The following is a 19,205-nucleotide window of genomic DNA, read 5'->3' on the forward strand; positions in this document are numbered from 1 at the left end:
ATGAAAAACCTCAATTAAAGAACACATTTACCAGCAATAAGGAGCATTACTTGTGCTTTGTGGCTTGACAAGGACAGGAAACGTATTGATTAATATATATATATATATATATATATATATAGGAATTTGTGTGCAGACTTATATACATCTATATATATATATATATATATATATATATATATATATATATATATATACATATATATATATATATATATATATATATATATATATATATATATATATATAAGATGTATATAAGTCTGCACACAAATTCCTATGCACATGTACTAGAAAATGTCATAAAACATAAGGAAGTGCTTTCGCTTGTGCATGAAACCAATGCAATAGTGAGGTTGCCACGCTGAATTAGGATACAGCTTGCTATTTTCAGTGCTGCTTACTGATCCCTAATTCAGTGCCACTGCTATGCAAGTTCAGGGACCTAGGAGTCTCCTGAATCGTGGAGCAGCCAGAATCCTGCGGGAGTCCACTGGTCATGCCTTGGAAAGCCAACCCTTATTGTTTAAAAAAAAGTGCTTTATTGTCGAAGGAGATGTAGATTAATGTCCTCATCCATCCCATTGCTAAGCATGGGTCTAATAACGCGTTAAACCAATCTCTAGTTATCGTGCATAACGCAAACACTTCCCACATACAATCAAAACAAATACAGCACACTTCATCCAAGCACTTGGTGTAGAGTGCTGTCCGTGTTGATCCGCGCCCTGCATAGGGCTTAAACACAGTATATATGTTGTAATACAGTCCTATAACCTAAACACACAACACATAGTAGTTAAATCACTTTTCTACCTGCATTCATAAAAATCAGATCCACATCAATCATGAAAGTACCGTGGAGCTGCCAGTGCTCTGGGCGTACTGATTTCAACTTTTCTACAGCGGCTGTAATTTGAAACCGAGCACTGCAGTGTGCAGGAAGCAGCTTGTCACCATGATGCAGGTTACATGCAACTTAATGCGCCTCCATTTGTGAATCCGCGCCTGTTGATTACAGCGCTATGTAAAAGCCATTTGTTTTGAGAAGTAAATACCATCTGGTTGCACTTTAAACTGTGTTGAAAAGGTAGTATGGAGGAGATCACATTGGCTAGCACACGTCATGCCCTATATCTGTTTTTATTTGCTTCTGACTGCGTTATGCATTTGCTCTCTTTATGTACTGATATCTTTTTTTTCCCCACAGTTACCTGCAGCACAATAAAATCAAAGAGGTCCCAGAAGATGCCTTCTATGGGTTGACTGTTTTGCGCTCTCTGTAAGTAGTTTGAGTTTGCGGCATAAAATGTATGGAAAATGTATGGTGCCCGACTGTTGAGACTGAAACGTTGGATAATGCTTGACAGATGCTGCTGGGGGGCTCGCGACATGTCCCAAAACACAAGTTTTTTTTTCTGGCAAGCGATTCTTCGCTCACAGAAAAAACTGCAGGAACTAGTGGGACACGAGCCAAAAGTCTTGAAATGTTTTCTGTAAATTGCCTTGTTTTGCCCTGAAATTGATAACTTGAAAACGAAAAGTTGGTAATTTAAGTGAGCAGAAAAGTGCGGCACAATGGAATTTGTAATGGGCTTCAGCACTGGCGCCAAAGCTGGCAATGGATAGCATAAAAGCTGTGTTTTATTTTCATAATTGCAGAGATCTGAGCAGAAACCTGATCCACAAAGTTCACAATGAAGTATTCAACACACTGGGCTCGTTAACAAGCCTGTAAGTAGTCCTTGTTGCCTACAGATAACCCGATATAATTAAGTAATCAATGCTCGTTTCTTGTTACTTGAAACCTTAATAGGGGTTGTATGCTGCTTTGAACGTTACCGTTTCATTTCGTGAACAAAAATGGTGCCATTTTTTTTGGTTTAATAAGTGATGCAGTTATATTTTTTGTTGCACGTGAGGATTCGTCATCATTAATGCATTTTTAGTCTCGTATAGCTAGTTTTATTTAATCCATATTTGTTTTATGATGCCTCATTTAGACTTTCCGGTCAAATACCTCATGATATCATAGACTACCCAATTGTGAACGTTAGTTCTTGGAGAGGAAATATATTTTTCCCATTTATTGATATAAAATATTTTTTTCGGTCTTTGGGAAATCTCAATACAATACAATACAATACCATGCAATACAATCCTTGGTAAGGATTGTATTGCACTTAGTTTGCGGCTGGTATTAAAAAACAACAGCATTGCCAATGAAAAGTTTGGACGGGGGCTTCCACTATAGGTTCAAGAGTCCCATACCCATGCCAGATTTTTAAGCTAATTACTGACCATTTAGATGATTTTCCATTCAGATTTATTCTATGTAATCTCGTATGGATATCCTGAATCTTCGACATGGATCCGACATTCTTAGACCTGTATTGTACACCCCTGTATTATTTCAGGGTAGCATCCTCTTCTGGAGAAGACTTACCAAGAGCTTATATGGAACACCTGAGCATTCTATCTTTTTTGTGTTTGTTTTTATAGTTATGACTACCTTTTAGGTTGAGACCACAAGACAATGTAAGCTATTCGATTATGAAAGACGTAGCAGGCTTACCAGAACATACAGAGGCTTGGAACCCACCCATTGCTTAATATAGGCTGGCCTTCCTGTCACTCTTGTTTAGTTGCTTCTTATTTGATGGCTTTTTTTGACAGTCTTGTGTTTGATCCTCCCATTGAGAATAGCTGCTTTACCCATCTTTTTGACTGGCTTCTATGCCTCCTCTCTCTGCTTTTAGGAGGCCGCTGCTAAGTGAGAAGTATCATCTTAAGTAGGCTTGACTAATGTAACTCACTACTTCTGGGGGCTCCTAAGACCCTGGTGGGAAAATTGCAACGTATTCAAAATCTTGCCGCCAAACTGGCCCTTTCGCGCAGTCGCCTTGACTCTTCCACTAAAGCACTTAGGGAGCTCCACTGGCTTCCAATCCCTCAGAGAATTGAGTTTAAAGCCCTCTGCTTGGTGCATAAGGCCCTTCACGGACAGGGTCCGTCTTCTTTGCAAAACATGTTTTCCTGGTATGTACCATCTAGATCTCTCCGCTCGGCCTCAGCATGTATGGTGACAGTCCCCAAGATTCTGAGGATCCGGATGGGAGGCCGATCCTTCAGATTCACCGCGGCAAAATTGTGGAATCTTTATCATTATGCTTACGCCGCACGGACGATTTTACTCTCTTTAAGAAGGCTCTGAAAACGTACCCGTTTCCAAAAACTTGTTAAAGTTCTTCTCTGCTAGCCACGCAACTGCCTAAACACTGTGTTCTGTATCATCTAAGTCGAAGCGCCAGGATACCCGACGAGTGACAGTCATTGCGCTATATAAAAGCACCAATACATACATACATACCAGGTCTCTGTTCATGTGCTGAAACGCCTAAAAAGATGTTGGCGTGGCTAAGACCTAATTGGCATATTTAAGTTCTCTATAAGTCCAAAGTACATGGCATCCAAGTTCACGGGTGGTATGGAAAGCTAAATTTATCCTATGGAAACCAGCACTGCTGTGCCTTCTACTAGTGTGTTCAGGCAAACATGACTCCAAGCCTGCCACAGCAGCCTGACATGCAGTTTTAAATATTAATACATCCCCCTTTGTAGTCCTTGAAGCTCACAAGGCAGGATGCATCTTATTAAAAAAAAAGTAGCAATTTAAAAGTTGAAATATCTTTACAGGGACTAGCACCTAAAAGCAAGTTTCACTGTAACAAGGCTGGCTGTTTCATAGAGAAACACTTGAACGCACACTTACATTTAAACATGCTATCTGCATATAGTAGGCAATCAGATATGCCAATCTTGGATGTTTTGTAATATTTATTAAAAGTTCAATTCACTGGTGAAATCAGATTTTGAATACATATTAAGGAAAAGGCACTTTAGAAAACTGCCTTTTTGCCTGCTTAAAGAGCCTAGAGGTTTGTTTGCACCAGCCTTCTGCTGCAGCCCTCTTAGTGTTCAAGCACTGAATGAAATGTAAAAACTGCTCCGAGATTAGCGACAAAGACCTGGGTCTGTGGAGTTATTTCTTTTCCCCTGGCAAAATGGCCATTTGGGCAATGCTCAGAAACTTGATCAACTTGAAAGGGGCTTCCCATGTCAGACATATATCAGATGACGTCAACAGAGGCCCCTTCTTTGTTTTGCCAGTCAGGCAGGCTCCAATCCCAGAAGGGAGGAAGCTGCCCCCACAACTAGTTTGATGTGACGACATAGGAGGTATTGCTCATTTTCCTGGCCACATCTCTGGGGTGGGCCCACAGGCTCTTCTCAAGGGAAGATGGGTTTCGCTATCTTGTATTTAGGCAGAAAAAGGAACATTGTTTGCAGTAGGGCACACAGAAATTGCAGCAAAAGTGTGCAAGGTGAGCCCTGAGACCTTTTTACGTATTAGTTAGGGAGGAGCAAGGAGTCACCTACATCCACAAGCTAGTTCCAGGTATACATGTGACATCTCATGCCTCAGACGCCACCATCTATGGAAGAACAGAAGGACTGAACCTGTGAGGAGAACTGAAGAGCTGTGCTTCCTCCCACTTGTACCCAGGACCAATGTTCCCTCTAATTTTTTTTCTCTGTGTGCGGTAGTGTAAGGTCTATGTGCGCTGCAACCAAGGCAATGTGCGCCAGTAACCAGACCGCGCGGGTGGGTGCAGAACCAAATAGCACTCCAAACTTTTGCTTAAAAAAGTGAAAGGACGGTGCATTTGTTCACATACAGATCCACGTGAACGGTGTTAAGGCAGGTTTGAAACCGTCCCACATAGCAATTTGAAACCTTGGTAGCTATGTTGCTGCATTTCTTTTCTTAATAGAGCTGGGCTGCGGGGTGATTGTGTGCATTTATTCAAGTTTTCATGTTAATTTCAGCTCATGATGTGCGCTGCGATTAACATCAAAACTTTAACAAATGCTCTCTTTGAGCAGGAAAAAATAAAATTATAATAAAGTTGATTATTATTTTACTTTTCGCAGTTTCAGGGCTGGGTTAGGGTAGGGCCGCATCAGGCTTACGAATAACACATTTTACTGCTAGTGTCTGCATCACCTAATTAAAATGCATTAGTTTTGTATTCTAGCGCCCCTCTGACAATACCGCAATTGAGGCACACGGCCAATGAGGCAGCACCAGCACGATAAAATTGTCTAACACATATGAGCATGCAAATGCGCCTTCAAATTTAAAATGCTATGCGTCCGAGATAGAATATTCATGAACAGCGCTGAGCAGGCAGGCCAGAATCTAACCAATCAATTAGCCGTGCCCCAACCAACCTTCCTGTGAGTCTACTCTGGGGGTACGAGCCATCACATGGGTGATCCGTGGAACGGGTCATGCCTGCTGTTTTCCCACAATTACACCACCCTTTTGGTGACCAGAAGCACACACATGCTTCGAAGATTGAACACACCGGGTGGTAGCTTTGCTTTTCCTTCCTGCACCTCCCAGCAGAGAAGTCACACTACCCGAGCCTCTTGCGCAGGATGTTATAGTTTTACAGCCTGGTGGTCCCATTCCCTCCTAAGCCCCTGCATCAACCTGGACAGAGATTGTTGACAAAACAGTCAACATCTCAGCCCCTGCCGTGCCCTCTTAACATGTGTACTTTCGTGAACCGGAGGCACAGTATTGGTCTTGTCACTTGATCCTGGGACATGATCGTCGTCAGAGTGGCACACAGGTGTTTAAATGCGACCAGCAGAGGAAGGAGGTGTTTTTAAAAACAATCTTGTAATCCATATTTTCTGACATTCCGTTTGTATGATCTGAGTTTAAAGCAATAATCGCTTATATACTTCAAAAGACTTTATTTTGGATTGTGTATTTTTTAGGTTTGAATGCCGTGGACTGTCAAAAACAGTTTGCATGTTGTATTGGACTGCTATGGTTAGCCTGAAAGAGAGAAGAAAAATTAGGGGAAGATTGTAGTGCGTTGTGAATTGTTGTACACATCAGCGTAATAGTGAACTGCAATGAAATGTTGTTGTACACTGTGGTGAGCCACAGTGCTTTACCATAATTAATGGTGCATCACTGTTCTTTCTAGTTAGTTATCATCTGGTGTGATTGGCTACTCTGTTTCCAGAAGTCGGCAATGTGGATTTTCCACACCTAAAGATATTTAATGAACCTGACAAGAGTCCCTGCAGGGCTAGGTCATAGAAGGCATTATGTCAATAGCTGAGACTAGAAGTTCTTTTAATCATTTTTCAGATCTGTGACACATATGTGCCTGGGTGCTTGTACGTCTGAGTGTGTGTGATATTATGTCTGCATACGTGTGCTTTTGTGGATGTGAATGTGTGCTTGCATGTGGCTATATGTGCATGCGTTATCTGTGTCTGTGGGCTGTGTGTGTGCTTGAGTGATGAAGTGGACACCAGGCTTCAGGGACATTTGAGATCTACTGTGGCATCTCATTGAGACAGTTTAGAGGATATGAGAATGTTTATAATCATTGATGCTGGGCTCACTCCCAGTGTGACATGGATCCACTGGTTCATTACAAATATAACATCCTACTGGAAACAGGCACCTTAACCAGGGCGGTGCTTTTGTTATCCTCTAAAAAGGCTAATTGAACTGTAGGGAATGCTCACTATGCCTTTAGGAATTTTAGCCTTAGGTCCACAAGTGTTTGAGTGTTTCCTTGCCCCAGACCAGAGTAATATTTGCTTTGCCCTTTCTCCTCATCCTTCTAGCCCGGTCTCTCCCCCCATGCAAAGCTCCATCATCCAGCACCTCAATGAAGGATGAGCATCATCATCTGTACCTCCAACCTCTGCCTTTCACCCAAGTCACAAGAGGAAATTTTCTTTTCTTGCAAGGGCTCCAGTAATCAGCTCTTCCTGCTAGTGTTTATCAGTACTGATGATCACTGATTCATGCAGATACCCTAATCTGACAGAGTGCTGATGCCTTTACTGTTAGGGATCCTGTGATCACGTCTCCCTGCAGATGCTGCTCAAGTTTAGTCAATCATATGTACTTCTCTGCATATGATCTCCTGTAAATGCATACTGCAGGCTACTGACCTGATCCTCTTATGCATGACCGTCTACTGTAGAGATGCACCTTGCCCCCTGCAGCACATGCAGTGTATGGGGCTGCCTTCAGGTCCAGTCCTACACTATGAAGTGACCTGTGCCACTTGCATTTCCAGACTGGATTGTGGGCATCTCAGGCACACATCTCACAGGTACTGTGGGTCTCATCCTGACACATTATACCATACCAATTTGTACATGGTATCCTGCTGCACAACAAGCCCTGGTGAATCCCATACTTATTAGAATTGGTCAAGTGATAAGCTACAGAATCTCCTGCTGCACATGGCTCTGGTTCCCTGCTCTTATTGCGTACGTTCTCTAGCTGCACCGAACCCTAGTGACCTTCTCTTTCTGCACATGGCAGCAGAGACCTGCACTTTATGTAGACAGCCACCTGCTGTATATTGCTCTGTCCTTCCTGCACATGCACATGGCCCTCTGCTCATCACATACAGGGCCATGGTAATGTCCTGATCTACCCTATAATGTACTGCTGCACTGGCCTTCATTAATTGCCCTCTCCACACAGGCCCTTATGACCAGCTCTTCTTTGTCACCATCTTTTGTTGGGCAGGATGCTACTGTCACCTTGACTCGATTTCCAACATGTTACCTGCACATGGCCTTGGTGATATGATCATCAAGCATACCATTTGTCAAGCTGGTTCCTGGTGAAATGCTTAGAAGCAAATGCCCATGAAGACCTGTGTATCTTTCCTGTGATGTCCTGCTGCCAGACAAGGGTGCCTGCTACTCTTGCACATGCTCTGCTGCAACAAAAGCCTCAGTAGACTAAGTAGTTGTGCACCTAATCTTCTTCTGTACAGAGCCCAAGTAACTAGCATTTCCTGCACAGGGTCATGGACATTTGTTGTCTTTCATACAAATCCATACTACACTTTGCCCTAGTCACCTTCTCATCTCACTCACAAGAACTCACTTTTCCATGCACAGTGACACTTTCTTCAATAAACATATACATGGCCATGGCGTACAGCCTGCATCTTTACGAGTCAGCTGTTGTAAAAGTCGAAAAGGCACAGCTTGACTTTGTTTGCATTATAGTGATGTTCGTTACCTTATGAGCCAGTTTATTAAAATTCAAGGTTGATAGGACTTTTGGTCACAGGGCTGGGGCATTCAGTTTCAGGAATTCGCTACCTAACAAGTAAAACAGAGCCGTCTTTAACAACATTTGTTGATTGTAGTTCTTGAATAATGGAGGGGCCGTTTTGTACAGATGTTCTGAACAAACACGGAAATATTTGAACAACTCCTTATTGTTTATTGGCAGTCAGTAGAGATCTAAAAAAACGGACAAAAATAGAGGCATGATGACGAAAACGAAGTAGAAGTGCAGTACAGCTATAATGCTACTCCCCGACAGTTTCAAATGTCCCTAGCTGCCACTGTTTTCATGTTAATGGCAGCACCCTTCAGGAGCTGCAATTAACATGAAAACTTTACAAAAAGGCACACAATCTCCCCGCAATAAGAGAAGAAATACAGTAGGTCTGCAAACACAGCGTGTGCTTTTAGCTAATTCTAAAAGCACACGCTGTGTTTGGTGCTGCATTTCTTTCGTTTTCTAGAGTGCTGCTGCGGGCAGATTGTATGCTTTTGTTTAAAGTGCAGTGTTAATTGCAGCTCGTGACGGGCTCTGCAATTAACACAAATGCTTTAAACAAAAGCATACAATGAGCCCCACAGCAGCACTCTAAATGCCTCTTCTTCTTTAAGTTGGAAATGCCCGTTTTTCACACTGCATGGCGGCGGCACGAATGCTCCCTGGGGATGTGTGTGCGTGCCACACACACATCAGTGCGCGCTCGGGGGCACCGTGGTGCGCGGCCGCCCAGGCGCGCAGCTTCCTGAGAACACTGCCCAGGACAAAGAAGTGGAATCCAATGGTCTATTGCCTGCCCTCCTGTGTGCTAGCTGCAGGGCCACAACAAGGTGCAAGAAGCCTTTACTCTGAAGTGCTCAGCTGACTAGCACCAACTGGACCTGGACCTGGTAGCCTCTGGTGGTGTGAGTCTTTGCGCCAAGTACTGGTCCTGAGGTTGTAGGACCCATAACTGTCAAAGTAGACTTTTCCTCCCAACATCACTGAAAAACCTGTAACGTAGAATTTCTTTGGAAAAACTGGCCTAGTCCATCAAGCCATGGTATGTTGGTGCTGGGCGAAGAAACAGGTTTACCCCCTCAGAGCTTCTGCACAGCAGCAAATCCAGTTCAGCTGGACCTCAATAAGAAGGAATCTGGCCTTGTGGAGCACTCTTTGGCTACAGCTTGCGGCCTTGCTCCACTGGAGGATTCTGAGCTCAACTAAAGAGACTGAAGGTAGAAATCTTGACTGGGCAAAGGTGCCAAAATTATGCGGCCATCGAGAGTACTTCCCTTTGTAATACATTTGAATTTCTCCTGTCCTCAGTCCTCCTCCCCCCTCCCCCCTCCCCCCACCCCCCTCCAAAATGGCTTCATCAGGACTTCAGCCAAATCTGATCCAACATTGTGTAGTCCTTTTTGGCTACACAATGCTGCCTTTGCCGCTGAAGGATTTTGAAAAAAGCAAAGTCCCGAGGTAAAACCTCCAACTGTTTCAAACTTTGTTGCTTTTGACCAGTGATCGATTGTGGTCTGTATTAAATCCTGTCTAAGTCCAGGTCTCTCAGGATTATTGACTACCATTGGTGTTTTGTTTTCTTGGCATTATTTTTACTTAAAACTTAAAAAATTCAGATTGCCGGTTCCCCTGATAGGATTTTTGTTTATTTGGTGTCTTTTTGTTCATTAAATTATTCTCAATTTTTATAAATCTGAATGGGATTTTTATTGCGTTGTGTTTTTGACGTATTAGTTATCTTGGTACTTCTAAATGCTTTACATATATTTTAAAGTTAAGGGTGTCTGCTCAATTCATATTGACCAGAGGCTGAGCTTGACTCCTTTAAGTGGGCCTAACAAGATAGTAACCTTATTACTTGTGACTACCATCTACCCCAATTAATAATTCACTTTTTTCACTGATTTCTGTGTGTGTTTTATGTTTTACTAAAGTTGAAGAGCTATGTCTTTAACAGGAAGAGGGTTTCTGAGGCCCTCTGACAAGTATATATCTATCCTGTGGTTTTCCCAGACTGTTCCACGGATCATAGCATTTTCAGGAGATAACCTGTATACTCCACTAGTTAGTTCCTAACCAAATTAAATCCTTTACAGCAAATACAATCTGCATCTGTTAAAGTCTAGTATATGTGGTTTTGGGTGAGTATAGTTCCTATCATGATTTTTTAATCCGTGTTGTCTGAATTTCTTGTGAAATGGTTTAATGTGTGCATTCACAACTGTGCTCTTAGTCTGCCATTTGTCTCAGACCTCATGATTACTAGGAACTGGCAAAGAAAGTTGATAGTGTATTCAGTGAATCATACTTGATTTTGCTTACAGCATGTCTTTTCATTGATTTAAGGGATTTAAGTTTCAATGAACTGACTTATTTTCCAACCGGAGGATTGAATGGTCTAAACCAGCTGAAGCTCACAGGAAACCCAGATCTGAGACAATCACTCACGGCCAAGGATCTTTTGAAACTTCGGTAATATAAATCACTTATTTCACATACATGCAAATATGTTACCTTGATAAGTTTATAGAGTCAAACAAAAAGCTGCACATTGTGTATGCACATTTTTTTTGATGTGTTTTGTGTAGTCCGTATATATCGGTTACTGTCCCCCTTTTGCATCTGGTTCTGTTTCATCTGCGGACTCTGCTATGCTATTTTTCTTTTTCAGATCAGGGAATCTTTCCAGATTGCTACCCCGCCAGTGCTCCTTGTCCGTATTATTCTTTGGTTTTTATGCAGTTTTATGTAGCGCAATGTCAACCTGAAGGTATTAAAGCTTTTTACATTACACAAAAAAAGTTCATTTTTTGACTTGCCCAAACTCACAGGATGTTGAGCTGACTCAGAGACTCCAACCTGGTTCCCCAATTCCAAAGTCTGCAGCTATGGCCGTATTGCTACTTCCTCTCTGTGCTGTCTGTCAATTATGGAGTGATTTGCCAGGTTGCTGACCTCTCTATCTTATTCCCATTTTAATAGCCCACCATATTTGTATATCCTAGAATAGGCCAATAGAAATGTCCTCTTGTTTGGGACCTATGATTTAGGCTGAATCTTGTGTCTTAAGTAGACTGATACATCCACTGCATGGACCTGTATTTGACCTCATAGACACAGGTTCACAACCAGGTGGGCAGCTCCGCCTGCCATCTTTCCAAGATGGACCAACTGAGCAACATTTAATTCGGCTAAATAAATCTTTATTCAGTGCCCAGATACCATTCTGGGTGAATATGCACTATGCAAATCCACCTTGCTTCCTGTTATGTTATAACCGTATTGACGAGGGGGATAAGGTTGCAAGACTACCTTGATTGCCACATTCTGTAGCTTGTACAGCTGTGAATTTGAAACTCTTGCATCACTTTACCTCTGTGTTTTCGATGATACAGTTTTGAACTTCTAAATATAATTTGAATCTGGGGCAAAAGCCCCTTATTGAGCCACTGACCTACAATGTATCCATACCCTTACTATGTATGCATTCAAACATAAATAAAAACGAAAGGTACATTTAATGGCAAAAAAGCAGCTTCACCACCCCATTCACCCCCCAATAATTTCCATTTCATGTAGGAAATCTACTAGATTTTTTCTTAAACGGGGTTTGTTTCCTTGTCCCCTCCTTTGATATTGGTAAAATATGCAGAGGCTGGCCGTTTAAAACTACAAGAACAGATAGAGCAGCTGAATGAGGAAATCAGCAAAATGAATAAAAAAGAGGAAGAAATCAAATAACGTGATGAAATGAGTAACAGACTGCGAAAGGAAGAAGAAAAAATTCGGGAACTTAAGACCTTTAAGTTCCACAGGGACAAGGCTGATTATGACTGTGGCTGTATTTTCACTTTTGCAAAGAAGTACGACTCTTTGAAAATATCTAAATACAGTGGAACAAATGCTGCCAAAACTAAAATTAATAAGGCGGCCCATGCTGATTCATCCACCTCTGTTTTAAGCTCAGCCTTGGAAAGTGAGACTGAGCTTGAAGCAAGAAACTTCAGAGGAGTGCAAGTTCCAGCAAAACTGTCGTTAGAACAAGAGTTGGATTTTTTGTGCGAAGAACTCCGACAGTCTTTAAGACCACGACCTCAGCAAAACAAACAAGGAAAAATGACACAATCAGAAGAAGCGAGAGGAGACAAGCCAAACAATAGAGAGCAAAAAACACCAAACTCACGGAAATGGCAACGCAGATAATGAGGTCTCCAGTTTCCAACAACACAGTGGTTAACTTAGCCAACGTTGAATTGAGTGAAAAAGAAAAATTGACTCTAGATCTGTCATATTGTCCCAAAAAACCCTTTGATCATGCATCAATGAGAACAGATATTTTTAAATGGGTACGTAAAATGAAACTCATCGAATTCCACGCGCAAAAGAAAAAAACAAATCGGGATATACAAAATATAGAGCCAACGGAACACCTACCAATGTCACCCCTTTTCAATCTCGCTGCTTCGGACATGCCAAAATTAAGAGACCTAGAGGAATTGGCACAAGAAAATACAGCAGAAGAAATGCAGACTCTAGCTTAACACTATTGGAAGAACAAAATGAACACCAGCTCACAGCCAAGGCTAGATTCAAACCAAAGTCAACGTTCACCCCAATAATGGCTAGAGATTCAATAGACCTATTTCACGAGCAGGTCCTCACAGGTATAAAACAACTAAACCACAAGATAAGATAACAGAAAAAAGTCAATTACAATACACAAGACATCTCATACCACCAACTCATGGACAAATTAAAGAAAAATCCCCAGCTAATAATAAGAAACGCTGATAAATGAGGCAATCTAGTTATTTGGGGGAAAACGGAATATGTAGAAGAAGCTAATAGGTAACTATCAGATCGCAAATGCTGCCGCAAAACGGATACACTATCGCTAAGAGCAACTTACAATTTGTATTACAACAAACTTTTAGCATGGAAAAGTGCTGGTTTGCTCACAATGGATGAATGCAAATTCTTAAAGAAATTTTTTAAAGAATGCTAATCCAACTACACCAGTGATCCATTTCATCCCTAAACTACATAAGAATTCCACCAAGCCCCCGGAACGGCCAATAATGTCTGCATGCAATAGTCTGACTGAGTACACGTCACAATATGTAGACTATTTCTTGCAGGAGCACGTCCAGCAACTTCCCGCCTATATAAATGACACCAGCGATTTATTTATTTTTTTAATCTAAAAAATTCAAAATTTTAATTGGCAGATGACTTTCTTTTAATAACCATGGACATTACTGCACTCTACACAGGCATCAATCATAAAGATGGCATAAGAGCGGTTCTACACTATTTAAGAAAAAGGCCGGCAATGTATGAACAGCACAGCAAAATGATAATGAACATGATTGAATTTTTTCTTATATTTTTATTTCAGAGTGCATTGTACCAGCAATTACGCGGGTTGGCAATGGGGGCCAGCTTCTCCCCCAGCTATGCCCGTCTCCACATGGGCTGGTGGGAGGAGCTGGTTCTACAGGAAAGTTACGAGATGGTCGTGCAAAATTATGTCAAAGCAGGCTTAAGATTTATCGATGACCTGTTCTTAATCTGGCACGGGACCGTGTCAGATGCGGAAAAATGTGTCAATAGTCTGAATGATAATGATATAAACTTGGAATTTACAGCACATATTAGTTCCAATACTGCGGTATTCCTTGATGTTGAGGTATATATTAGAAATGGTAAAATAGAGACCAGGGCACACAGAAAACGTACAGCTGGTAACTCAGTGTTGCACGCAACTAGTGCCCATTCACAGTATCCCCTAAGGGGAAATGATTAGACTAAAACTAATCTGTAGCAACTCAGTAGACCTAAGAGAAGCACAACAGGCAAGTAAAATAAGGTTTCTGGAGAGGGGATAAACAAGCAAATGTATTGACACAGCCATTACAAAAATACAGAAATCAATTGTCAAGGGCAGAATTACTTAAACAAAATCAACCCCAAGGACCTCCTTCTAGACTGACGGTACCTGTAGACAAAACAAACACTGCAGGGGAGACTTTAAGAATAATAATGGGGGTCAGTGGACAAGAGAGAGAGACCTACCAAATTATTCGTAGAAATTGGCCGATCTTACTAAATGATCCAATGATAGGCCATATGTTGCCCACTAAATCAGCTATTACCTACATCAGAGCCCCCTCCATGAAAGAGGAGTTGGTACAAAACAACTCGATAGATAAAGCGCCGGTGACATGGTTGGCCCAGGGAAAAGGCTTTTGGAAATGTAAATCATGCAAAGCATGCCAACATGGCATTACCAAATCATCTTGTCAAACACTGTTCAGCAAACAGGAGAGAATGTAGTGTATGTGCTTGATTCCCCCTGTGGTGTAAGGTATGTGGGAAGTACCAAGCTACATGGGCACAAGAGGATACTAGAACACATTCAAGAGATAAAAAATAAAGATCCGATGTAACCAGTGGCTCGCCATTTCGCGAAAAACAGTACTCAAATGCCAGCTATCTCAGGTATTTGCTAATCGACATAATACCTATGAATAAAAGGGGCGGTAATAGAGAAAAGGCCCTGCGTAGATTAGAAACAAAATATATTCTGGAGTTGGATTCCAAATACCCTGGGGGTCTAAACATGACTGAGGATCTTTACACCACCTGTTCATAAGCGATGAGCAGACAGCATAAGTAGGACATACAACTAGCAGTTTAGGTATTTATACCGATAGCAATGGTACCGGTGAGAGTAACTGGGTAAACCATGCTCCTAGAGCTACACAATTGAACAGTTACAACATTCATGTTCTTATTTGCACAATGATCGTTTTAACCTTTTTATTCTTTTTTAACACTATGGTGATTGTTTTAGCACTTGCACTTTAAAACAGGATTTATGTAAATTTTGCACTACAGTGGCTATTGTTTACATAGAAATTACAGTTGAGACAACTGTTAGGGAAAGTACTTTACTTTGGGTTCAGAGTGGCTCACTCTGAATGCCTAAAAGATTCTGTACTGTATTATGAAACATGCACATTTTGCACTTTATAATGATATTCTATGGTTTACAGGTTTTAAATATTTAATGTTTACAGTATATTGAAATTTTATTGTGAGCTATACAAAATCTGTTATCAATAGGTATTTAGACCATTATTCATTTATTTATTTTCTATTAGAAAAAATATTGTAATGATTAGAGAATATGAATATCATATATTAAATGTGCAAAAACTAGGTTTGTCAAATTGGCAATACCGAAAAGCAATTTTAATGAAAACAGAAAAGATAGTATGTTTTCTATGTTTACAGCTACTGTTTCTTCTTTTGTATGCACTTGTCACTTTAAATTGAAGGGCAAAAAACGAGATAAAAATCGCATGCTGACTGAAGAGCGCGTCATGTGATCAAGGCCCACCGGGTTACCATTCTGTTGAATAAATAATTCAACAGCTCTTACTTTGTGGTCCGTGCTCCATTATTTCGCATGAACTGTGTCGCCAGTGGCAGGTGGACGGTAGAACAGAGTCACAAGAAAACAGTAAAAGAAAGTCAGAAATGAAGGAAAGAGGGCAGTGTAGAAACACCCTGACCCCATAGGCGTGCTCCCACAAGGACCCCTCAATTTTTATTTATTTTTTAAACGTCGGAATGCGCGCTGGTGGCGCAAATCCGGACTTTTTTTTTTTTTTTAATGTAGTGGGGGCTCCCTCACTTCATTTAATAAAATGAGCCTCCAGGTGGGCTAGGTCCCGGGGGCAATTGTATAATTATACCGCCACCTCCTCTGGGCTAAGTAAATTAGGAGGGCACATGGCCCTCCTGCAGCCCCGGGGACCACTACCACCCCGGAGCTTTGAAAATAGAGGAATGGGGGCCAAGCAGCCCCCCTCCTGGTGTGCTTGATGGCCCTGGGGACCGCCTCCCCCAGGGCCTGCTCCTGCAATGTCCTGGGATATCCACCCCCGGGACATTCCCGCCCTGCTTGCTATGACAGGGCGGGAGCATGGCTTCCACCCTGGTGTACTTTGTTGAAGCGAGAGGAGGAAATCCTCCTCTCGCTTCAATAAAGGAATCACCACGTGCTGAAGCGAGCTCTAAGGCCGTGCCCGCATCCTTGGCAGCCAGAATGTTTCACATTTAATTCTGGGTCTTGATATCGCAATGGCTGAGAACATATCAATGCACTGCGTAGAGGAGCTATCTTTGTGTGGCGTACACGCGGTCCAGCCGAGCTCACAATTCAAATCGGGTCGGCTCGGGTGGCACTAACTCAGTGGAACTCAAGTCATCGCCACGTGGCGGGAGGCCTGTGTCAGGCAAAATGCCTCGGCTGCTGCCAACTCTGTGTACTTCAGGTCATAGGAGAGAAAGGAAATGGCCTCCAGAAAGCAAGTCTGTGCTGCATGGGTGTGGTGTGGGTGTTAACCAGCCGTGAGGGAGTGGCTGTGGCATGCTGACAACTAGACCTGTGATTAGCAGATCACTAAAGGGAAGACCTGAGACATGTAGCGTTGTCGTTCCTTCCCTGCAAACGTAAGCAGAGTGGGCTGTCTGAAAGGCGAATCCTTCACGACTTTACCAATATGGCGGTTTGAATCCCCGCACCCACCGAGATAGGAACACGATGGGTGCGCAACTCCACTTTTTTCTAAAAAAAAATATATAAATATTTTCGTATTTAATAAAAAAAGAAGACATTATATACTTTTAATAACACAAAAAATTACAAAAACTATTTTTAGGATATTAAAGTTACAAAATATCACAACAAAAAAATACAAAATTACTGAAAAAAACCATAGGTTTCAGGGATGTTATAGTTAGAAATTAGCATTTAAAAAACCTTAGAAATTCACTGAAAAAACCATAGGTTTCAGGGATGTTATAGTTAGTTCAGCTAACTGTAACTTGCGCTGCCCGCAACACACTGCTGATGACATCACATATGACATCATTCATGACATGGTCAGTGACATCCCTGGTGACATCTCAAATTACATCAATGATGACATCATCCACATGATGATCTGATGCAACTCATCACACCATAATATAACTTTTGAAAAACCCGCTCTAAAATACTGACTACCAGTTTCGAAACCATAGACGCACCAATACCAGTTAGTACAAACCCACTCACTCATTTTTGTCTACACACACATCCACTCATTCACCCATACAGTCACTCATACATGCAGTCAACCAACAATACAGCACTATCATATGCACTTGCATATCTATACAGACACACACAACCACAACTCCTCCATAGAGTCACTCAGACACCTAGTCAGTCATGCACATAATCAATCAAACTCCCATTTACTCACCTATACAGTTATACACACACCACCTCACTTATTCATACAGATAATAACACATACTTGCTTTCCTATAAAATCAATGATACAAGCACACAATCCTCCATACAGCCACTCTCACAATCACTCAATCTCACATATAGGCATGTATGTACTCCAACACTCACATATACTGCCTTTTTACAAACGCAGTTACTCACACATGTACCACAGAGACATCCATTCACCCACCAACACACCCATTCACCCACCCATGCAGCCCTTCACAAATACACTCTTGAACTCATACACCCAGTGAATCACCCACTCGCACATCTATGCACAGTCCCACCCCCCCACCCACACAGACACTGAGGCACCCATACAGATACTCTGACAACCAATCAATAATCCATATAGACACTCATGTAGCTACTAACCAATCCATGCCGCCGCTTACACACCAATTGACATACTGATAGACGTTTAGTCACTAACCCATACATTCAGTCAGACACGTTTAATCACTCACTTATACAGTCAGACACGCACCTACTAAATCATATATTCAGACACTCAACCACCCACTCATACTTCAATACACATTTGCATATATATTTCTAATACATATTTAAACTTTACAGAAACACACAGTCACTGGATAATGTCATCAGTGATGTCATTTGAGATGTCACCAGTGATGTCACTGACCATGTCATGAATGATGTAATATGTGACGTAATCAGCAGTGCATTGCGGGGGCGAGAGTTATAGTTAGCTGAACTAACTAGAATGGCAAAACTTCTATGGTTTTGTACGAGTGAAATGTCCAACTAACTATAACGTCCCTGAAATCTGTGGGTTTTTTTTGTGTGTATATATATATATATATATATATATATATCATTCAGAATTCTTGGTGGTTTCTGCTATTTATCAAACGTCATCTCCAGACACTACAAAGGTCTTGATCATGACCCTTGTAAGGGCGAAACGTGTCAAATTCTCGTTGTTGATGGATGATAAAATATTGGATGATGTGACGGGGTGGTCCCAATGTTCCAGTCAGGGTACTGTGGCTCGCTGAACGGAAATGTAGCATCCACTGAAAGATCCAATATGAAGTGAGATTCACATATCTATGTGCAGCCTCCTTATCTTTGGGTCCAATATCAGGGGGAATGTCTCTCTCTCTACCCTGTTGGACGATCTTTCCCCTCTCCTGGTTTCCAAATGATGGAATTCTCTGCCTGCGAGCTTACGGATGGCTAGAGATGAGGTCAGTTTCAGGAAACTTCTCAAGACTTGGCTGTTTGTGTATCTTGGTTTGAGTATTTTGTGCCAAAACTATCCAGCACTGGGAGGCCCAAACCGGGTAGCCATGTGCTTTATAAGTTCCATAGAACCTATAGGTTCCATAAGCCTATATTGAGGACAACAATTTATTGGCCTCTCATCAAGCGGGTTTTCGTCCGGTCCACTTGACCGAATCTGTGGTCCTCTCTGTCCTGGACGAGCTGAAGAGCAAGGCGGATTCCAACTCTCCTCAAGCCTTGGTGCTTCTCGATTTGTCCGCTGCTTTTGACACGGTCGACAAGTCCATCCTTCTCGACCGTGTCAGGACAGTGGGCATCCACGTACTGCTCTTTCCTGGCTCGCTTCTTTCCTCAAAGGCCGGACGCAAGCTGTCAGTCTCTCTGGCTTCTCTGCCCCTTCCC

General features: G+C 42.0%; 1 protein-coding gene across 1 annotated transcript in view; it reads left to right on the forward strand.

The window, feature by feature from the left end:
• LGR4 (leucine rich repeat containing G protein-coupled receptor 4) overlaps window positions 1-19,205 on the forward strand; it is a 347,498-nt gene that overhangs the window by 318,383 nt on the left and 9,910 nt on the right. Inside the window, exons 13-15 of the mRNA XM_086959479.1 lie at window positions 1,211-1,282; window positions 1,663-1,734; window positions 10,544-10,669. Coding sequence (XP_086815605.1) covers window positions 1,211-1,282; window positions 1,663-1,734; window positions 10,544-10,669 — 270 coding nt within the window. The remainder of the gene's footprint in view (window positions 1-1,210; window positions 1,283-1,662; window positions 1,735-10,543; window positions 10,670-19,205) is intronic.

Source organism: Lissotriton vulgaris, chromosome 2_2 (genome assembly GCF_964263255.1).
Source record: "Lissotriton vulgaris chromosome 2_2, aLisVul1.2, whole genome shotgun sequence".
Classification (NCBI taxonomy): domain Eukaryota; kingdom Metazoa; phylum Chordata; class Amphibia; order Caudata; family Salamandridae; genus Lissotriton; species Lissotriton vulgaris.